General features: G+C 34.9%; 1 protein-coding gene across 4 annotated transcripts in view; it reads right to left on the minus strand.

The window, feature by feature from the left end:
• Positions 1-23,707, minus strand: part of APPL1 (adaptor protein, phosphotyrosine interacting with PH domain and leucine zipper 1) — a 35,690-nt gene that overhangs the window by 9,223 nt on the left and 2,760 nt on the right. For 2 of the 4 annotated variants that reach the window (XM_067303749.1, XM_067303746.1), the window contains exons 2-16: positions 18,349-18,447; positions 17,246-17,305; positions 15,976-16,047; positions 14,702-14,789; positions 13,005-13,046; positions 12,099-12,157; positions 11,462-11,608; positions 9,736-9,818; positions 9,474-9,632; positions 7,867-8,055; positions 6,089-6,131; positions 5,327-5,383; positions 3,100-3,191; positions 2,334-2,516; positions 20-69 (exon numbers count right to left, since the gene is read on the minus strand). In XM_067303749.1, the coding sequence (XP_067159850.1) occupies positions 20-69; positions 2,334-2,516; positions 3,100-3,191; positions 5,327-5,383; positions 6,089-6,131; positions 7,867-8,055; positions 9,474-9,632; positions 9,736-9,818; positions 11,462-11,608; positions 12,099-12,157; positions 13,005-13,046; positions 14,702-14,789; positions 15,976-16,047; positions 17,246-17,305; positions 18,349-18,447 (1,423 nt within the window). Of the gene's footprint in view, positions 1-19; positions 70-2,333; positions 2,517-3,099; positions 3,192-5,326; positions 5,384-6,088; positions 6,132-7,866; positions 8,056-9,473; positions 9,633-9,735; positions 9,819-11,461; positions 11,609-12,098; positions 12,158-13,004; positions 13,047-14,701; positions 14,790-15,975; positions 16,048-17,245; positions 17,306-18,348; positions 18,448-22,291; positions 22,435-23,707 lie in introns of those variants that run through there. The other 2 variants (XM_067303747.1, XM_067303748.1) reach the window with 2 other exon arrangements.

A 23,707-nucleotide genomic window follows, 5' to 3' on the forward strand; every position in this document is an offset into this window, starting at 1 on the left:
AGTAAAATTTCTTTTTTACCTTCTGTTTCAGATTTTGAGCCTCCAGTTTCACCAAAAGGATTTGTGCGTCTATTAAAAAAATGAAAGTATTAAACTAGGAGTCAGATCACAAGAACCACTAATGAATAATCTAGTCTCATGCTGTGTCAAATAAAAACAACATATAATGATTTCAAAGACTTGTAATTGGAGGAATAACACATGATAAAGCATAAAATTGGTGGTAAGACATAAATCGATACATTTGAAGGCTCAAATTACAGGAAAAATGCCAAATAGTGTTGTCTTATTGCTGCCACTGAAAGTTTGGCCCACATGATATTTTTTATACCCGAATTAAACCCTGAGGAGTCACAACCAGGTTAAAGTTTGAAAAGGCACAGTTTTAGGGGATGAAGTCTCACTGAACGGCTTCAGGAAGTGCAGCCAAAAGCTAGTCCTTTGGGTACTCAATGGAAGCAGCACACCTCGTGTCACTCTCTCAAGCTGTTGAATTACTTATTGCAGAGAAGTCACTGGTTTTGTTTCAAATGCAGCTTTCTGAAAACATCATGGGGTTTTACTCCTAGAGGGTCAAGAGAAATGTGGCTATTTCTGGCTCTCAAAGACAGAATTTCTATCAATTACAATGAAAAGTGAAAATACTCTAGGCTTCCAAGTCTACATTTTTCAAAAGTAGTAAAGCAATGCTGAAAAGAATATGGAGAATGAGAAAACAGTTCAAATTTCTAAAGAGATGAAAATCTTTTTCTTTGGCTAACTGGCAGCTAAAAAAGCCCTTGTTGAGGTAACAGATAAACTTCAAATTAGGTTTCGTAAGGGAGAAATATTGAGAGGTTACATCTCCATTAACTGTTCTAAAAGCAAATTTCAGAGCATAAATCAGAGAAAAACTATGTGAATCTCTTGTTCATTTGCATATCTTATTGACTGCCATTTTTATCAGTGAAATCCTAATTAAGAGATGTCTAATTCAAAGGAATAACACTGTTCTAGACTGAACTGTAAAGTCAAATTGCAGTGCTTTATGTTTATACAACACAGATTCAATAGAGAATCTTCCCATTAAATGTTGACCTGTGTAAATATAGCAAAGGGAGTTTCTTACTGTTAGCATCTTTTATTGCTTAGACTTGTCCTTTAGGATTAGACCAAACAATACAAAACCTCAAAAGATCTAACAAAAGGCAAAAAAAAAATAATTATGTCTTCAGTATCAGAAACTAAGGAAAGTCTTTTCAAAAAATAGTTAATAGTTCTAAAATAGCATGTTACCTATCTGCACCAAACACTGCAGTTCTTTATTGACAGTGCATGGTTAATTGAAAATACTGAGTGCAACTCTGTATCATTTCTGCTGTTACTATGGTTTTCTAGAGTGGAATTATAATTGATGACATGAATTTAGCTGAAGCATTAAGCTTTCCACTTCCTAGAATACAGTTCAGGCCTATTTTAATCAATATGTACTTAAGGATCTAGTTAGCCATGATTATCCTGCTGTAGCAAAGAAAAAAAAAAGAGTTGAATATATATAATTTAAACTGTTACCTATCTATGAGATACAACTGAAATTTTTAATATTTTTCTAGGGGGAAGAGGGATACAATACACATTATTGTGACTGAAGTCACTGAAAGTAGTTTTCAGCTTTTCAGCTTATTCAGCAAATATGTTTTCTTAACATCTGAATTCTGTACATATAGTTTCAGAAATGCAATGCACATTTACAGGCTTTTTATTATTATTTTTGAATGGGAAGATTATAAAAAAAACAAGTAGGAGAAAAGGTTTTTTGTATTTTGGGTAGATCTCTTAGACAATTTTAACTTTCTGTATACGAGATTACTCTAGAAGCCTAGATCATTTTCACTCACCTTTCAGGTTAAGAGGAGTGTCATCGTATGCCATCATCACCTGGAGGCAGGGCTACCAAATTTCTCTTGAGTTTCCAAGAGGAAATACCCAAGCTGCTGGGTGAGCAAGCAATAGGAAAGGAAAATACTTTGTGAAACCAAAAGATTAAAAAAAAAAAAAAAGCATCAGCTGTTAAAGCAAGAAAAGCTGCTGCAAAAGTAGAAAGCTACACCTTGAATCTATTGTATGTAAATATTCCACATTTTTACAACTGTATTTAACAAAAAAAATTAAAAAAATAAAAAAAATAGAAAAAAATGTTTTGCTTGACTGGCCCCTGCAAATTTTTTGACAAGAAAGTCAGAGCAAAGGCAATGTATGCATTGGAGTTGCAGCCTAAATGTGTATTATCTTTACACTTTTAAGATTAACAACATTAACTTTAGGATTCTTTTACTTCTCTCTACATTTCCTACCTGCCCGACTGCCCTGATGTTTTTGCTTGACCAGGCTGATCTTCACTAACTGGAGATATTATGTCAAATTGTATAGGAGTGTCTGGGGCAACAAGCGAATCCAAAGAAAGTGCCGATAAAGCTGCTGATTCAGATCCCAATGACCCTGTGCTGCTAGTACGAGTCGCAGGAGGACGAGATTGTCTAAAATAAAATAAAACAAAAACAAAGCAAGGATATCTTATATCAAGATATCTAAATATCAAGTGTGTTGATAATAAATTAAATCACATGAGGACAAATATAATATTTCAAGATTGGGATGTAAAACAAGACAAAAACTAAAAAAAAATTGAACAGGAACAGAATGTAAATACAAATGCAGTCTAGGTTCCTAGTTTAAACAACTAAGTTGTTTACACCTTGCTTTAATAATTGAATCAGATTGTTAAAACATCAACATACAATCACATATTAAATATATTACAATCTGAGGTTTGCTTCCAGGAGTTGGACACATTAAGAAAAATCCCTTTACGAATACATACAACAAACAAACAAACCAGATATGTGACATATCTAACAGAATTGCCTAGACAGCTGGAAACTTGGGTCATTTGTAACAATGGATACTAAACAATACAAAAAAAAAGTGAATTCAAGAACTCCTCTAGCTTATCAAAACTTTATTCCTGACCATAGGAGAAAAAAATAAAATAAATGAAACTTTATCCAGGATTCTCTTTATAGATTTGCTCTTCAAATGACCTGTAGTACAGTGACTTACACAGTTGGCCGCATGCTCTCATGCCTCTGTTGAAAGGAGGGCGATGGAGTAACAGCCTCCAGAGCTGACTGATTTACACGTGCAGCAATTTCCTGCAGTACATAGTTGGGAAAAAATAACTGAAAACATTTCCCTTAAAATAAGTTTTAAAATTTTAGCTTTTACGTATACACAGTTGACAGAAACAATACAAAAGATACTAGCTGTATCAACTCAATGAAGACTTAAATAATAAAGACAGGTTGAATAAAGACACCAAGTTTTCAAAGGTTGCTAAAATATATTTTAAGCTGTAGGTGCAAAGACAGAGGGAAAAAAAAAAGACTACTGGACTGTGAACTTTAAAGCTGCAGTCAGCAATTTATGGGGCACCTAAACTTTGCCAAATATATGTTATTCTAACACTCTTAAGACTCTGATCACAACTGACTTAAACACAAGGAAGGCAGATATTGATAAGCATGTTTATATTTTTTAAAATAAGCACGATTTAATACTCTACTGAAATATATCAAAGTACATGTTTCAAACAGGCAACGACGAACATTGTTAAAATGGAAATGCCTACCTCCAAGTTTTGGCCTGCTGAATTTAGGCACCCAATTGCATTTAAAGTCAATCAGAAATAGATACTCAATACCCTTGGCATCTTGAAAAATTCCATTTCAACCTGTCATTAATATCACTAGTTTTGAAGCATCAATATTAAGGTTGATGGCTTCACTTCATGGGCTGAAGCCAAAAGAAAAAGCCTCTGAGAAAAAGGGGTTTCGGAGAGGTAAGGTACAGGAGACAAAACAAGAAACATCATTTTGGGCGCGTGTGTGAGTAAGGAAATGAGACTGAGTGCAAAGCAGTCGGGAAGGGAGGAGAAGGCGCCGATACCAAGGCTCACTATAAGAAGAGTTGGGAGCAACCCATTTTCAAACAACTATTTTCAGAAGATGTTTCCACTCTTTAAAACAAGCTTTATTCAAGTAACCGACCTTTGCGATCTTACTGTCAAATACAATTGTAAAAAGAATGCAAACATCTTCTTTTGACTCCTAGTTGATACAAAGGGGGTCACACAGATTATATTATTGTTCTTTTATCCTGAATTCAGATCCGCTATAAGTGCACACAGCTGCACTGCTGTAATCGAGTTGCAACTGTTTCTGCCAGGGCTAAACAGGACTGCAGCTTTCCATGCATCAGAACATGTCCTTCAGGCAACTGAGATCTGCACCAAAACCATTTTGTTTCTCAACTTCAGGACAGTTAACTTAAACAGTCAACCAGGTACTTATATTGTCTACAACGTTGAGTTCCTAAACTGAAAACTGGCATGACACTCTTCATTTCACCTTGATTTCCCAGATCATCTAGGCACCGAGCAAGAGCCCTACGTCACACAGCTGAATGCTGGATTCCAGGGTTACTCAACAGGCCGCCCGCTGACGACTTTACCTACGGTTCTCGTCTCTGGTACGTGATCACTGGAAAGCTTCCTTTGTAATACCCTGTTACCATTCAGGCCTTCACAGCTATATCAAAGAGTATGATTTCTCTTTCAACCTATTATATATAGACATATGCTACTGTACAAAACAATAGCAACATCTACAAGAACAGTTTATGGATTCTAGATAAGAGAAGAAAAAATTGGGGCGGCCAGTTCCCCAAATTTAGCAAGTAAAATTATTATATAAGTATATATCAATGAGTTGACTACATAAATATATAAACATGTATATTTACTATGTAAAATCACTTGCCCAAACTCTCCAGATAAAAAATAATAATTTTCTAACTCTTCAATGGGCAAATACTCTTTCTTAAAGTGAAAATATAATGTCTTTCCTACAAAATAACTGTGCTAATTTAATTCATAAGATTGACAGTTGGCTCTATTAGAAATTCAAAGTATCCATCCAGATATTCACATTAATTTGTAATGAAGTGTTATAAAAAACTTGGAAGCTTTCAAAATGTTATACCAAATATAAAAGTCACATTTTTGATGCTTTCTATATAAGTATTTAGATGAAAGAAACAATGTACTGCATCCATTTATAAATTTATGAAGTGCTGTCAACACAAATCATGAAAAGCTTATAATCAGACATGTCGGAAGTACCCAGCTTAATTCTCTGCCATGCAATTAGATCCAGCTGATCTCATTTTAATTTTTGTGCATATATATATCTGAAGATATTACTTATACTATAAATTTTATAAAAGTTACCTCAGGATTTTCACTTAGATATATCTGTTTAGATATGTTGTTTATTGTGCATATCCACTGAAAAAGAAAAAAAAACAAAGCCAGAAAGTGTTAAATCTATTGTAGGTTTTTTAAGAAACTTTTACGTTTATGGAATTTGCCCACTTCTTGCAACTATAAGCGAGAATGTACTCCCTGTGCTATTGAAAACCATTTGCTCCCGCTCCTGGCTTTTCAGTTTTTCTCCACAGCAGAAAATTAACTGGATTATATGCAAACAGCAGTGCTGTTCATTGAGCCAGAGCTTGTCCAAAAAACAGCAGAGCAGCTGCAGGCCAGGAAGTCATGAACCTGAGCTGCTGAAGCTGCCTACAAATTCCCCTCCTCTGGCGGGCCATGGGAGGGCAAAAGCTTCAGAATTAGGATTCTAGATGACTTCAAGGGAGCAAAGACCTGGTAATGGACCTGGGCCAACCAGACAAATAAAACATAAATTCTAATAAATAGAACCTTCTTTGTTAAACCAGGACAAGTCTATAATATAGCTTTTAATTTCATTTATAAAAAGTCTAAAGCAGCATTTTATTTTTACTTCAAGAAAAATCTCTAAGCTGAAAATATTGTATTAATCCCCCAGCTGTTTTTTATTTGCTTTACCCCCATATTTGCTACAACACGCAAGTTTGTTGACCTAGTATCTGCAGGTTGGTATTTCTCAGCTGGCATATTTCTTCTGTGCAACAGAAAATCTTTTGACTCTATGTGAAGCTGCTGTAAGCTTACCTCTTCATAATCTTTTTTACTCTCTGCCTGTAAGATTGAAGACCTGAAATAGAGAGAATGAAAAAGAAAGCCATGTTTATTTGAAATGCCTCACAAATACGTTCAGACAGGAAACTCCATTTGCATGTTAATACATTGCATGACAAATTAATAAAGGTTGAATATTCTGTGTACATGCTGAGTGCAGTCAACATTGAATGAAAAAAATTATTTCAATTGAAAAAGAAAGAACACAATTCTAATTGTGCCCATATAATACTTAAGCAACTACAAAATATAGTCTTAACATTTTTTTCTATATTCTCTACCACATTTATACAGCTACAACAATTGAAGAGTTCTTTCATCTTATTAACCTCAGACTCTGAAAAGCCAAATCATTCCCCTAAGGTACAGAAACACATTTCTGTATCACAAGCTTCAACCTTTCAAAAATAAGCAAAGATATACTACAGTTAACACTGAATGATAGTTTTTGAGCAGAAGCTGAGTAAATGTGTTGTTATCCAGTGCACCTGGTGGTCTTCAGAGAACAACAATTCCTATTTCGTGACACCAGCATTGTTTTTAAAACAGACGGAAAATTATGGAAGAGAGAAGACTCTATAGTAAGTGTGGGGGGTTGTTTTAATCATTTTATCTGTATCTACTGTTATTGTTCAGAATATTTTTAAACTCATGTGCAGAAGACTCATTTCTTGAAGGGAAATAGTAACTTACGCTGATATATATAAATTGAAGATTAAGTTATTAAACAATAATTATTTACAAAATGCACATTGTGGTACAACATATATTTTTTCTATTTAGATGGAAAATTAAAATAGCAATTCAGACTTAGGAGTATGTAGGTTCTTTGCTTAATAAGAGCTTAAGGTAGAATTAAACAGAGTTTGATGACCGCATGTCAGTATTTACACTTATCCTAGGATACAGCTGTTTATATTATATTTCTAGTCATAGATATAGTCCATTGAAAAATACTTTGAAATTAATTATAATTCAAATAAATCAAAGCCATTGTTTTGCATTATAAACACTAAAAAATTGGATATACTTTTCATGTGAGGTTTAGACAGAATGGTAACACCATGCAATATCCTTTGCAATGAAGGCAGAAGTATATTCTAAGCCCCAGAGTTTGGTCTACCAATATAAAAAAAAGCCAATGTTCAAAATATCATACAGGAACTGTATGAATGGCAAAGAAGCTAGGAGCTTCCAAGATAGATTTTCTCTAACAGAAATCCAAAGCATTTCATTAAATTCAAACTTGGCTTATTTAGCATTCCCAGAATATTAGAATTTATGGAACTGATTTCATAAAATTATCAAAACTACTTTTAAAATCACAAAATGAATATGAAATTAATATCATATGTTTAATAATAATAACCTAAGGATTATTCCCTGTACTAATATCTCAGTCTCTCAAAATACTTACAATTGTTTTGAAGATATCCAGAAGAGGTGTTCAAATTTTAAGTAAGGTTTTTCACAAATAAAAATCTAAATTTCTACTTGGTAGCTATGGGTATGACACCATTGTAAACTGATTAGGGTAACTTTATTCTGAAGTACCATTCAGCTACATTAGCAGAAGCTCATAAAAGGATAAAAACAGACATCACAAAGTTAAAAGAAATCCCAGTTTTGCTTCTAAAAGACACCCCCAAAGATCTATCAAGCTATAATCCGACCAAAGTTAGACTATCTTTGTTTTCTTAAATAGTGAATACATTATTACTTACAAATGAAAGTAATAAAAGAATACTCACTTTTTACCATCAAAAGATGTTATCTGAAAACAGTACCGTCTGTCTTCGCAGTCCACAGCCATTACCGAACAATTGTCTATATCCATGACGAGTCCCCCCGCTACATCACCTCTTGCCTGGCTCATCAAATTTCCACCTTGAGTGAAGTAAAACTGTCTCTCCCAACTGGAAGATACCAGCCCTGTCTTACTAAAATGTGAAGAGAGATTCTTATTTAGTAGATTAGGAGTTCAGCTGAGCTGTATAAATTAGAAAAAATATATATATGAAAAAAATTACACGAGCAAACCATCTGGGCACTTAAGAAAGCCTTTTTTTTCCCCTGTGTAATGTTTTAGGTTAGTTTTACAGCTAAATTAGTGTCTTTTCATCTGTTGCTTTTTCATCCTACAGTAAACAGTTTAAATAATATATAGCTGGTCAAAATATAGTTGCTTTTTTATATGATATGAAACTTAATTAAGAATAAAAGGCATGAATTCATCAGTTTTGTTTAGTGTTTTTTAGGGTATTGCTTTACACATTATCAAATTAATTCATAAGGCCTCGTAACTCTGCACTCTTTATATCATTAACAAAGACTGAACTTTGGAGAACTTTACTTGTGTTAAGCACTAAGTTAGTCATGCAAGATTTCTCCATTTTCCAAGCACTTCATACCATTCAACAAAATTCCCGAATTTGTGCTTAGAGCATGTTTCTTTTTTGCTCAAAAATAGAAGAACAACGACCTGGAACCAAAATTCACTAACACTTGAAGTTTAGCGTCTGTTTTTGTTAAGATACTCTCTTCAGTATTAATTACTGCAATGTTTTCTACTTCAGGAATTTATACCTCAAATTCGATCAAGCTGTTATTCTAATTGTTATGGGAAAACAAGTTAAATCTCAATTTTTAAACAATTCTGCTTGCATGTAGGATATACTATATAAATTAAGCAAACTTAGTATTTCCTTAAATTAAGGAAACTAAATATATTTATTATTATAAATTAAGGAAAAACATCGGAGTGTCATAACTTACTTTTAACAACTATAAAATTCAACAACTTGACTCTATATACACAGAATAACAGCTCCCCCCAGTGGACCAGAGACTACCTCATTAAATTATGACAGACATTTTAAAAAGTCTACTAAGGTTAACAGAGAATGTTTTTTGTCTTGTATTTCCTCAAACTCTTATTGTAGTTTATTAGCAACTTGAATCCCAAAGCTTTATCGGATATTTATATAACAAAACACAGTTGAAATCCCGGTAGTCTATAACTCCAATCCAGTGAAATAACACTCATACAAATCTTAAAGTTTGGTTTTGATGTGAAAATTCAGGCAAAATTAGACTAAAATCAGGACACCCCTGCTTTGCACCTGAATGACACTAGGTCAATGTAACCTAAAAATTAATACTAACTAATTCACAATTTAAACCTAATAAGTAGAAGAGGCCAAAAAAAGAAACAGAATAGCTCCAATGTGATTTACTCAATTGTCTCAGTATCTAAAATCAGCGTAACTGATTTCAAAAAAAACCACCATTGCTTAGTATTGCGTTTCCTTTTCAAAATTAAGTATTTTGGAAGTTTTAAATAATAGGTAAGTCTTACTTCCTCGCATTGAGATAGCCAGCTTTCCGTGTTAGATTTCTATGAACAGGAAATTTCGTAGGATCAGGATCAGGCAAATACAGCGGATCACTAGCTACTTCCAAGTCCTCTATAGTTTGCTGCATGGTTTCTACTTCACACTCCATTTCCCTGCGAACACTAAGGTAAGTAATGTGTTATTAACAAAGATAATATATTCACAAGCAGAAAGAGAAAAGTAGTTGCTTTAATAATAGTTCAAAATTTAACAAAAATTACTTACTTTTGTACACTTGTGCCAATATTGGTCAAAAACTCTTCCAACTGCTCATTAAGATTTTCTGAACCCATTTTAAAAAAACTTATCTTAAAAAAAGAGGAGGAGGAAAAGGGAGAATTTAGTCATGAATAAAACTAAATAAACAATTAATAGATGGAACCATAGGAGGTTAAAGCTTCTCAGAGATATTTGTTCTCATCCCTCATTCCCACCAATGCCTCTCAATAAGAGGGGCAGAAGGCATCTTTTTTGTCTGCAAGTGAAGGTTGATGCTGACACTGAAGTGGGATTTAATTGTGTTGAGAGGATGCATAAGGAGACACCCCGGAAGAAATACAGAAATATGTTAATCCAGCTGGAAACTGCTCTGGGAAAGAAAGGAAAGAAAGGAAAGAAAGGAAAGAAAGGAAAGAAAGGAAAGAAAGGAAAGAAAGGAAAGAAAGGAAAGAAAGGAAAGAAAGGAAAGAAAGGAAAGAAAAGGTGGCTCTTTAGTGATCCAGAGGTCTCTGTATACTTCTTCCTTAGCTTAAAGCCTGCCGGTATGCTACCTGCTATATTACAGGTTGGTTTTATTTCTGCTTCTGTTCTTTTTTGGGGTGGGGGAAGAAGCACCCTGTGAGGACTGGTCCAGGGCCAGCCTCCAACTTCTGACCCTGCTAAGGGGAACAGACATATCTAACTTAAAACAATTTATTCCATCTTGGTCCAGAAAAACTGCCACTGCATAAACTGAGTTTAGCCTTATGAAATCTCAGAACAGGAAACCACTGGGGGTAGTCCTGCCCTCTGCATTACTCGAGTCAGCAAAAACCCGCACAGCAGGTTGCAATACCTACCTTGTTACAGAAGACATCTAGAGCCTAGTTGTTACATACAAGCTGCAAAGTTTGAAAGGGAAGCCACAACTCTTCTTGTACATGGAAAGCTTTCAGGCACAATATAGGAGTTGATTCCTACACAGGAGACCGCTGCAGTGCCAGGCTCTGGAAAGTTTGCCCCTTGTTTATCTTTTTTCTTTTTCTTTTCTTTTTTTTTTTTTAAACATATTGACTGAAAATGTAAATGAAGTCTCTACAAAAAACTTTTTCAGACTCGTGTTTTCCATTGCACTCATCCTCAAATAAACCAATCATTTACTAATTTTTGTATTAAACAAAAACCAACCAGAATAATTTTGAGCTTTCCAGTTCTTTCACATCCTTGATTGCAAACAGTAGTGACATGACTTTGATGATTACCTTGTCTCAGAACAGTTGCCAAAGGAAGAGTTTAACTGTCGCCAGTACCTTCTGAGAAGGTACGCTTCAATGCTAACCTGCATGCACTGGAGCCTTAATCAGCTATTCTCATTAGTGATTGAACTAAAAAAAATCTAGTACCTAAAATATAGGCAGTGCATTAAATTTAGGCACCTGGGTTTGGGAGTATAATTAGACCTTTATATCTGGCACCCAGACTTTCCCAAAAGACTCTCCCATGGGAGCGTGGCAGGTCATAATGAGATTCAAAAAAACTCCTATATTGAGCAGGAAATGACTAGGGCTAGCTAATGACAAACGTTCATGGTAACAGGAATGACAGCTTCAGAAATGACAAGGTGGTATTTCTTTTTCTCCCTTTGCTTCTTTGGATTGCAAAAGAAATCTTGCAATAGATTTCAGCAGATCAACTTTCATAAAGCATTTTTACATCTTATTCCAGACTTATAGCTTTCAGAATCTGAAGTTACCTGAGCTTGCATGTATCCTAGCAGAGGCTCTAGCATAGCAATTTTCTTTTTGTATTGAAGAGTATTTAATGCACAGAAATAATGCATCATAGTCTGATGCTGTTTTTTCCTGGAAGTATATACATCTTCTGTAACTTCAGCCTTGATCTAAAGAGACATAGACAGGGGAAGGGGGAGGGGAGAAAGAATGTCTGAGACTTGGTATTCATCACATGCCTTCTGGATGGCTTTACAGCCAGCACGGAAAAACAACACAGTAATGTTTTACCCTCAGTCATCAGCAATTGCATCTTTAGCCCTACAATTCCCCTTCTGGAATTTATGGATGAGGTATACATGAAAAACAAATCCAGAACTCTTTCCTTCTCCACCTTGAAAGAGTGGTTATTTCTTAACCAAAATAACTTGAATATAATATCACATCTTACAACTCATAGCATTTTCAGCGTTACAGGATAAACATATATTGGGGAGATCTGGTTTTGTGTTCTGAATAGAACTGTCTGCACTGCTAGAACATCAGCTATCAAACTTTAAGTGAAATCTGCTGCACAGTATCTTCTATCATAAATATATATTAAATTAAAATTATTTATCTCCTCTAAAGTCTTTACATAAGGTATTTTGTTTTACAAACCTTTTCATTTTCCCTTCTTTTTGACAACCGACTGTATCGAGTAATGGCAGCATCATGGTCTAAGCAAACAAGAAAGAATTTATGATCATTTTGATAAATGAATCACTTATGAAACAGAATAGAAAAACTTTTATATCACTGTATGTTGAACAACAAGCCGACTGCAAAGTTCTTCCATATTAAAACTCTCAGGAGTTGTTCTTGCATCTTCACAATTACTTCACTGACACAAGCACTTCAGCTGAAGAAGAATTCTAACCAGATGTAAATACAGTCAAATTGTTACTAATTTTCCTTAACATTAATATTCTTCAAAGGCAGAATTTTCCTGTAAATAGAGACAACTTTCCTTTATGAAAACCTTTACCTAATCTGTTTGCTTCTAAAACAATGAAGCTATCTATAAAAAGAAAGGCAGAATCTTTAATTAAGGATTTAAAGAATATGTTCTCTACAGGATATAGGAGAGCTAGCTAAAAAAGTAACTACTGACAATACAGGAAGAGAACTATCAAGCTGTAATTTTAGGGAAGTAAAATTCTTACTTTCTAAAGTGAGGACTGGTTTAATAAATAAGCTAACACCTTTCTTTTTGAAATTTTGTTAGCAAAATCCTACATTATTTAATAACTACCTATATACACACATTTAAAGTACTGTAAGAAAGACTAGTACTGTCAATCCACCTTTGAATATACCCTTTGGTATACAAAGCTGGAATTGACAAGTGAGCCAAGGAAAGCTGGGTGCCTAAATATCACTGGAAAAAAAAAACTACAGCCTAATTAGTTACTATTAGTTACTTTGCAAATATCTTGACTAATTTTCTGAGCAAATATTAAACACAATAACTTTAGTAATACTGTCATCTTGTAATATCTATAAGGTTAAGTACTCTACACTTACCATTGCTTGCAATTTGGAAAACTTCTTTTAGGGTTAGTATCTCTACAAAAAAAAAAGATAATATACTTGAATGTTATAATACATTAACTTATTTCATATATTAAGGTTTCTCATGCCATGTTTCATTATTGAACTGTTGTAGTTCACACCTTGTACCTTACTGAATTATCAGCAGAGGCATTACATGGCTGGGAAAGCCTGTTCCTACTCAGCCCTCGGCCTCATTTATGTGGCTGTCAGGCTTACCAAAAATGATACTGACCTGTAGTAAGTGGGTGGGGGGGGGGGGGAACCAACCTCAACAACTTGAAAAAGACCATCAGTCCAAAGACATCATCTATGGATCTACAGTTATGGTCAGAGTTCTGCTGGGGGCAGGGGAGGGAGAGGAAGGGTGGGCATGGGAAAAGGAGAAGTTTCACCGGTCAAAGAAAAGTCCCCAAGCAACAAGAGCATGGGATTAGTCATGTTCTAGATGCGCATTTAGTCTCACCAAGTCAAGAAGCAGGAATCGGTACACTACTTAGCACAACTTCTGATCCCGACTGTGGTTTTGTGTCTTATCACAATATATACAGATAGAGATATGTTCAACTTTAATTATGGTAGCAGAGTGAAGATGAGGAAAGAAGCATGGAAAAGCTTTGCAGAAAGTGTCTATGAAGTACATAAACAAGTATGGTATCATTAGATATTAAATGCCACATCAGTTGCTGGTTAAAATTTCCCTCTGGAAATCATTTAATTTGTGATTATTGCCTCAGGATGCTTCTTAGGCAAATATTGTTAACGGAAAACTTTTGCAGGCTCTGAAAAGTAATTTTAGCCTTGAGATATTGATATTCTCCTGTCCAAAAAGCATAATCTATTTAATCCATAATTTTGCAACAAACTATTGCCAAAGAAGTAATTTCCAAGATTCATAAAATGCTAGAAAATTTATGGAAGTCACAATTTTTATTTCAATTTAGACTCAAAAAGTTCACATGCTAGGTATACCCACTCTAGGATGTTTGCATTACAAATTAAAATTATTTTGTTTTTAATTAATGTAATTTATATTCCAAGCTAATTTGCCACTACACTCTAATAAATTTAACATCTCAAGTATAATCATAATTAGACATATTATCTTATATTTTAGACCAGGCAGAACAAGATACAGTTGTTACAAAAATAAGAAGCTGTAAGCATCTACAGAAGCTATTTATTTTACCAGCAGGGCTGAAGATCTACCTTTCTAAACCCTAATACTATAACAAATATTATAACTGTGGCACTTTGTCTTTGAGTTTAGCCCAGCCATTAATCATGCTACTGTAGTGCACACAAATATTTCCTGAACATGCAAATTATCTGAAAAATATTCTTTGCTAAACTAAAAGCAAGATTTTATTTAATATGGGCAATCTAATGTTAATGGCAACTGCAAAAGGTTCGTCTTGAATAGAATATAAGTTTGTTTACAAAATGTAAGTAATATTTTAGTTGAAATAATGATGGTGTTCTTCAGCAGTAATATTCTCATGAGTAGAAATAATTTATATATTAAAAAATTTGGGAGATGCATACATTTGAGAAAGAGGTGAAAAATAAGCAGTGTATCCTATTAAGTAGTACAAGAACTATTGGGATGAAATGCTGTGTTTTTGTTATTGCTACTGTTGATAAAAACTATATTTCTTTGATCACTATACCTTTTAGATCCCTTTCTTTAAACTGGGTAATAGGAAACATCATTGCATCTGCAAGTTGAGTTGATAGCACTGCATGGCAAGAACTGAGCTGTAAAAGAAAAGACAAAGCAGGAAATTTTAGGAAAACATTGCTGAGATTAAAAAGAATAAAAACAAGATAGGTTGATATTAATTTCAGTCAAAGATGATGTGTACAACTTGAACGGAGTTTTGCACAATTTCAGACATATTTTCAGACTACTTCAAAGGACATTCAGCGCTACTTAGCAGCAAACAAAGATTTGGTTATTTAAAAAGCTTATTTTACTTTACAAATTTTAAGTTATATATATGGATATAAATTACCTTTCTTATTTTCTTATAACTACATAGAGGTGTGTTAACATAGTTATTAAGACTACTTAAAAAGTTAGATCAAGGGGAAAAAAACCCTCAATTTAATGACCAACTGTCACTGTCTTATTAGATTTTTTAAATCAACAGTCACCTCACCTTCTTGAAAACCTGTCTTTCTTTGATTTTCAGAATCGTATTCTCACGACTCAATAATCTGTTCTCCACATACTGTACTCTTTCATACTTTCCTGATCTCATCACTAGCTTTTTTTAGAAGACCTTCAGAGTTCAGTATTTGTCCCTACTACTTCTAACTTTATTCTAAGTTATTGGATCATATCAAAATATGGCCTCATACCTTCTGATGACTATTCAATTTCTCCTGTTTCCCTACAGCCACATCTTGGCCTATCTTTCTCAAATTACAGAAGTAGAATGAATATGTTCATCTTTCCAAAACCATGTGAAAGTAGTGTCTGAACTGAGGAAAGGGATTATGAGAAAAATTCTGATTCAGAACTTAAGAATGCTGTGTTGTTTTACAAAGGAGTCAGTCACTCAGAGTCAGTCGCTGCCTCTAACAAAGACAGCAGGAGGCTCCTACGTCAATTAGATATCTGAAATCAGGCAATACAAATACCCCCATAAAATATAGCTGCTAATTACCATTCTGTAACATTTGTTGGCAGTATCTACAGAAAGTTAAAGTGCATTCTTTCTAAACAATAGATCCTCATTTTGCTGAATTGATTCTTTGTCTTCAGGTTATAGAACTTTAAATATATGTGGCAATCTACAATTAAGTGCTATATAACTGACGAATAAAAGCCATTTCTGTATGTCCTGTCTTACAAGAGACCAGAATGATTAAGAAAGTCAAAGTCCATACATGATAAACAAAAGTTAGAGAGGTAAGTCAAATAAATACAAGTACTTGCCTCATCTATCACTTTTGCAAATTGCTGTAAAGTAGAACTCATAACTTCATCATCTCCCCCTAGTGGAAAACGCTACAAAAAAAATAAAAAGGAGGCATGTTGGTTGCAGTGTTTTCTGCCATCCACAAAGCTGTATTAATCATGTCTATGAAAATATTAGGTAGGAAAATGTTATCCACTTAAGATACACTGCAAGACACCACTTTGTGAAGTACCTTTTTATTGTCTTGTGAACAAGGAATATTTCGGAAAATAATAAATAATAAATATTTCTCCTTTAAAAAGTCTGTTTCCAAATTAACCGTAGCATTCAAGAAAGATTCAGGCTTGACATCTCTGAAGAATTTTTGATCTGGCTTTGCCAATTATTTTAACATTATCAAATATTAAATAAAATCTGATGTTCATCTTAAACTCCTAGCTTTTAGATTATTTCATTATATGAACTTTTTAAACTATCTAAAAAACATAATTTCTATTCTTGATGGAGGCGAAAGTATGACCAAAATGTTCATAAATTTGAACTGGGAGGGGGGAAACAGTGAAAATATTATTTGTGTATTTTTAAGCCAATCTCATGACTGGCGAAAGAAACAATCCAAAGGAAATAAATCATAAAGGAAATAAATCATAAAAATAAAGTGTCCAATGAAAATAAAAAAAGTATCCAATACGATTTAATTTTTTTTAATTCACAAAAACCACTCTGTTTTATTATGAATTTTATGCAATTTCTTCTAGCTTGTTCATTTTTTCCCCTTCCTCTAAATGAATGCAACTAAAACTGTAACTGAAATAAGGACATTTGATGTATATTTTGATATCTGTAACTGCTAACAAATAGAAATATCATGCCCTGGGTACTCCTAAAATATAATTTACTCTAGCTAATATTGAGAAGTTACTATACTCTCATTTAAGTACCTCGCATAGGTTAGAACTACAAGTGCTATTCAAAAATGGCAGAAACTTGTAGCCATGTTTTTATTAGAATATCTTTCATTATAAAACAAAGATTATTTTATATATCACACAAAGATTATTTTATATATCACACAGATGCATTACATATTTCACAACTACCCAAATTGGAATAAGTTGCTTAGTTATGTTACATTGCTGTGACATACAAGAGACAGCAAAATTTACTGGCTCTAATACCAAACTAGTTCTAGTTCATTTTGATTTTGCAAACACTATGTTTTGTTAGAAGAGAGCAGAAACAGTACGAATCAAGGTCACATAAAAACAACAATGATTTACACCATACCTGCTGCTCATATTCTTTCAGAAGCTTTGAAGTCAGATGAGTTGCTGCACTTAATTCATTCTGATTAAAAAGAAAAAAGAAGCTTGTTACTTTTTGATTTAAATCAATATAGAAAACTACATATTTGAAGAGGAAACTGCTACAGATATGGAACTTAAAGTAGGAATATTGATTACAAGGGGCCAGATTTCAGAAAACCTAACCACCTGCCCTTCCATTTCTCTATCATTATTTAAAGTTATGGGTATTCACTGTTTACTCAGCTTGCATTATGCACAATGATTCTGTGTTTTTAATGTTACACAGTGCATATTTACATTTAATTAGTATTAGGCATTTGTTACATGTGAAGGAAAGACAGGTTTAGAATGAACCTCAACACCACCTGTTTACAAATTGCATTGCGCTTGTACACAGGACCTAATTAGCAGATTCATGGTAAAGAACAACCTCATCTTTCATGATGCAGTTGAACAGCAGAAAGTACATAAATAAAAAGCAAAATAGCAAGATAATAAAATAAAACTGCATAGCAGCAAACATACAATAAATACGCTAGCCATGAAAGTAAACGTGACAGTAAAATAAAAATATGTCAGGACTACTGAATCAGTAAAAGAAAAGTCAAACGGTCCAAGTATATACAAATTAAAAACACAGCCATGATCTCAACTGTTCAGGAAAAAAAAAAAGTTTCTGTCTTTGGCTTAAAAGTACGGTTACTTATACATGAGAAGCGGAACATTATTTTTTCCCTACAATTTATTCGTCTCCCACTTACTACACACTAATATGCACACTAAGATCGTGATGGCAAGCATTTTAGAGATGAGAGATATTAAACAACCAGAAGACCAGAGAATCTTTTTACTTGTCATAAGAAATGCTATTGCAAAACAAGTCCAGTGTGACACTCACAACAATCAAGTTTTTACCTCTCCCTAACATAGAGGAAAAACAATAACTTCATTCTTATTTCACTTCCACATAGTTTAAAAAAATAATAATGTTTTTTATAATATTTTCAAAAAAAAACCCAAGAGACATGAAATGCGGCAGGCTCCAAAGCTTCATAATGCATTCAGGACTATCAGTAACACTACCTGTGCATCATATATTCTGTGCATGGCTTGAAATAACTGATTGACGTAATTGGAAATTGCAGCAGCATCTTCTTCAAACACGCCCAGCAAAGAACGGGTCTGTAAAAACGAAACAGCCAAAGCATTAATATGTCAAGTTAGCAAAGTATTTAAATATAACAAAATTTCAAGGTTAAGTAGCATTTGTTTCAGGTTTCGTTACTGAAAAGTTTATAAACCCCCCAAAATTGTTTAAAGGAATAAATACAAGTTGCATATCAAAGAATAAAACAGTATCTTAAAGATATCCTGGCTTAGCCTCACTTGTACTATCAACCTCTCTCCAGGCACATTTTCAGAAAGGACCAAGGAAGATGGACAAGTGTATAAAAAATGGTTGGTGTATAAAAAAAAAAATTGGAGGTGTGGGTGATTACTGGACCCACTACGGTATATTCCCAAGGAAAACGGTAAGAACAACTGGAATTAAACAACATGCCAGGTATACCCATTTATTTTTCAGTCAGATGAAAATGAAAAGGAAAGCTGTGTTTTTTTGATGCAATGTATCCTGCATGAAGACAGTTGCTGGTAGTTGCTGGGCCTGGGCCTATAATCCAGTAACAGTCAACTCTTATCAAAAGACCAAGGAACTGAAAAAACAAAAAAACAACAAAAAAAAACCCAAAACAGAAGAATCTACATCTTGTCATCCTTGAGATATATGTTTCTCCCCTCACTGCCCCATAATGACAAGATCTGTCCTTTTGTTCATAAAAGGATGGTACAAGGGATGGGGTGGAGTAGGGGAAAGGAAATAATCCTGTGACAGTTATGTGATCTGCACAGCCTCAAACTATGAAGAGAGGTAGTTGATGGCTTGGGTTCCCCAGAACACAGTCAAGATGGGTTCAAGCAGAGTAGGAAAGACAAGGAATATTAAGATCTTCACAAGGAATATTAAGATCTTCACAGCAGGCCAGTAGGTTTACTTCCTGGGTTGTTCATCTGTGTAAAATGGGCTTGAAAACTGATTAAGAAAGAAACTTGCTGAAGGAGACTATAGTATCTCTTTACAATTAACTTGGGAGAAATGAAACAGGTCTTGTATAATGACAAAGTGCAGTGGGTGGTTTGCACTTTCTACAAAATTGCAGAATTTCAAGCACGAGAACAGCTGAACTTCCTATGACACTACTAACATGTAAGTGTTCCTAAAAGCTAAGCTTCTGCAGGCAACTTGCAGAAAGGAAGGAGAACTGCCGATGGCAGGGAAAAACCCCTAAGCATAGCAAGGAACAGTGAATTCTATTTTCATATGCTGAAAAGTAAGGACTGCAAGGCTTGTGTGAAGGATTAAATCTTAGATTGCTAAATCACTAAAAAAAAAAACAATGTAAAAGTGATGTTGAATAAGAGAAATCACAATAAAACAGAACAGGTAGGTGTAGATATCCAGGTATTAAAATGATAATGTATGAGGCCATGCAATTATTTTAAAGTTTGTCTTCAAATCATTTTGGGGGGGGAGGGAGAAGAATCTGTTATCCAAGTAAAAATAGCATTTGTTATGTCCGAGTTGTGTTGTAAATATATTGTAAGCAATTCTGGCTTGGAGATCTCCATCTCAGAAAAGTATACTAATGAAATTCACTACTAGGTCATTGAGCTGGTTCTCTGTCCTTTGGAGATAGGGATAGGAGTCAGGAGAGAAAGGGACAAACTGTAGCTCAGCAAATTCAAGCTTTTCTTATTTAAGGCCTTGACTTTTGCTGACTGCTCTTGCAGCAATTTCACTCTGAGATCCAAAACTGTACATCCACAGTTGCAATTATTTATTTATTTTTACACTTTGAGGTCTAAACACCCCACAGTCCAACTGTTTGGCAGAACCTAAGAACAGCACCCAGGCTGAAAACACCTGGGCAGGAAAAAAGATGTGTGCTCACTTTAACTGCACAGTTACTCATAATAACTGCTATATTACCATCTGGTCACTTTATCGACCTCACCAGAAAAACTTTAGTGCCCTTTAAAGAGATCAACACCATTAAGGAAGACGATGATTCATAGGTGTTAATTTCCCTCTTCACTTCCCCAGAGCAGTATGATGTGACACCTCTTTCTAAAAACACAAACAATATTATAGAATCAAACTGCAAGTTATTTTCACACACAGGAAGTCTGCATAGGAAGTCTCTAAATTCTGGTTATGTATCCAATGGTAACATCTACTTTCTAATTACTTTCTTTGAATATGGGAAAGTATTTCAAAAAGCATTTAACTCAAGCATTTGCTAAGAGATCAAGTGAATTTTCTGGAGTAAAACAGAATTAGATTGCAATAAAAACTTCCATTAAAATCATTGCTTGAACAAACCCTTCTTTTGCAGTTTTAGGAAATCTGCATTTTAGCTTGTCATAAACTTTTACACAGAATTTAACAGCTGACTGTATCCTCCTACCTGCACTCCACCATCCTACTGATTTGATCTCTACATTTCCTTTTGATTCTCTAGAGACAAGAGGATTTGGTCTCAGCCAAAACTCGGCTTGATGCATCTCTAACAAACACTTCACTAATAGGATTACAAAACATAATAAAATTGTTTAGCATGAGCTGATGTGATAGACCATCCAGGTAACTGAAGTATACCTCCATTTAATCCTATTTTAAGTACTTAAATAGCAGATTTACTACAGAAGGTCACGCCTTCCATATATCTGTCAATGGCCTGAGAGCAAACTGGAATAACTGGAAGTAGAGTCCAAGGCCTTTAAAAGGCCTTTCTCAGTTTCAAAGGATATGACTGTAAGCCTTATTGAACTAGGAAAAAAACAGAACTAAAATTTACTGCTCCAAAATTCCCAGGTCATGTGGGACTTCTGGTCAAGAGGAATATATAATGCAATGACAGAGCACAAACTAGCATAGTGCAATAGGACTTCATCTTGAGATCTTCAGAACTAGTAAAACAGAACCACAGAATAATTTAGACTGGAAGGGACCACTGGAGGTCATTTAGCCCAAGCCCCTGCTGAGAGCAGGGCTAACTTCAGAATTGATTAATTTGCTCATGGGCTTGTCCAGTCAAGTCTTAAACTCCAAAATGGAGACTCCACCCCTCTCTAGACAACAAGATCCAGTGCTTCACCACTCTTACCATGAATTTCTTTTCTTATATATAGTTATAATTTCACTTGCTACAACTTGCGACTGTTGCCTTGTATCCTGTCCTCTTACAAGAGGAGACAGAGGCTGAATTTAACTCCTCTTATGCTCAAGACAGCAATTAGATCCCTCTTACTTAGTCAGCTCATCTCAAGCTAAACATATCTACCTAGCTCCCTCAGTCTCTCCCAGAATGTGCTTCAGTCCCCAAATCTTCTTCCTGGTCCTCCACTGGATTCAACCTCTCCTTGAATTAGCGAGCAGAAAACTGGATACAGTACTCCAGATGTGGTCTCACAAATGTTGAATAGAGTGGAATAATCACTTTCCTCCACCTCCCGGCTATGCTTTTGCTTAAGCAGTTGCCCTTGCAAGGGCACGCTACTGACTCGTTAAACCACTAGGATTACTCACGTTCATCCACCAAGACCCTGCTCCCCAGGCCCTTTTCTCTAGAGCTGCTCCCTAGACAGTCAATCCACAATCTGTATGGTTGCATGGAATTATTCCATCCCAGTTGCAAGACCTGGGATTTGTCTTTGTTGACCTTCATAAGGCTTCTGTTAGCCCGTTACCCCTTGTCAGCCAGCCTGTATCTCAGTTTGGTGCCATCCGCAAGCCTGACAACTGTGCATCCTATTGCATTGCCCATATCACTGATGAAGACATTTAGCAGCTTTCACCCCAGAATCAACCCCTGTTGAATACCACTCACCAGTGTCTGCCTGTTAGACTTCAAAATACTGACTACTACCCTTTAAGCCCAACAGCCCAGACAGTTTTTCCACCCACCTTGTAGTCCACCCATCCAGTCCTTGGTCCACATCTCTCCATTTTGGCCAGAAGGATGCTATTAGAGACTGTGTCAGAATCCTTGCTTAAGTCAAGGTAAATGACATTCAGTGCTCTCCCCTGTGATGAGATGACTGACTCTGGATGAGAAGGCAATCAGGTTGCTCAGGTACAACTTGCCCTTGAACTTAAACGAGACGCTTACTCAGTGCTCTCTTGCATTGTGTTTGCATGGGCCGGCAATATTACTCTTCACCACTAGGGTATCCAATAGTTTGTTTCCACCAGGACAAAATCCTGAATGGGGATGAGCAAAGAATGTACCTGTAACTTTGCACATGCCACATTTGCTTTTCCTAATAAAAGCTGCATAATATTACACTAAAGTCTTAGTTGGAATATCACTTGCAAGACCCATGAAATAAATCCTTTACCTCTAGTGATGTCTTGGAAAGAGCACTGTGCACCATTTTTAGGTTCACACTAAAATTAAAGTCCAGACAAAAAAAAGAAGAAAAAAAATCATATTCACATAACTGCACTTTTTCCTCACAATTTATCATTTTTAAACACTGAAATGGTAAGTTCTCTTTTCTTAGTCTTCCTTAGGCTAAATAACTGCAGTTTCCTCAAAGAGGAAGGCACAGAACTATGGGACCTTAGACAAAAATGAGACTTTGATGCAGCAGATCTGGACAACGGGAAAACCTCTGATGATGTTAGTGAAAAACCTTGGATCACACTATTTAAGAAACATGTGGAATCCTTATTATTAGAAGTTCTTGCTATGTTGAACAATTGTCTTGAAATGTTTAGAATGTAGCGCATCTCCCCTTGAAGCATGAAAGTCTTTTTCAGCTCTCTTTTTCTGACCTTCTGCTTTTAATGATGTTCAGAGAGTACATACAAGTGAGCTACCAGTGACTAAAAAGTATGTTATTTATCATCCATTTAACTTGGATTAGATGAATGGTTGTCTCACAAATATGGTATCACATAATGCTTACAAGATACCTAAAAAAAATAAAAATAATGAAACAGCATCACAAACAAAATAAGTCACTTTAATGATGGTTCTAGTTTACAAAACAAGTAGAAAAAGGTGTGGAGGATGGGTGGAGGAGAAAAGAGGTGGAGATGAACTCAAATGTTTGCCAGGTGTGTCAATATGTTGCATCACCCTAATAGCTGTGACTCTCCCAATGAAGCAGACAGACATGAAAGAATGCAAAAGAAAAAATTACATAGTACCATAACCTCCAAATGGTATACTCTTGACCTTTAAACCTGAACATCAATACTGGCGACCTGCAATTTGAAAGGAGTATCATGCTGGGTTTCCAGATGATCTTTACTTTTTAAAATAGAACACTGCAGAAGAAAGCACTTTCTATGTTTTATTGTAAAATAATCAGC

This window comes from Apteryx mantelli, chromosome 12 (genome assembly GCF_036417845.1).
Source record: "Apteryx mantelli isolate bAptMan1 chromosome 12, bAptMan1.hap1, whole genome shotgun sequence".
Taxonomy (NCBI): domain Eukaryota; kingdom Metazoa; phylum Chordata; class Aves; order Apterygiformes; family Apterygidae; genus Apteryx; species Apteryx mantelli.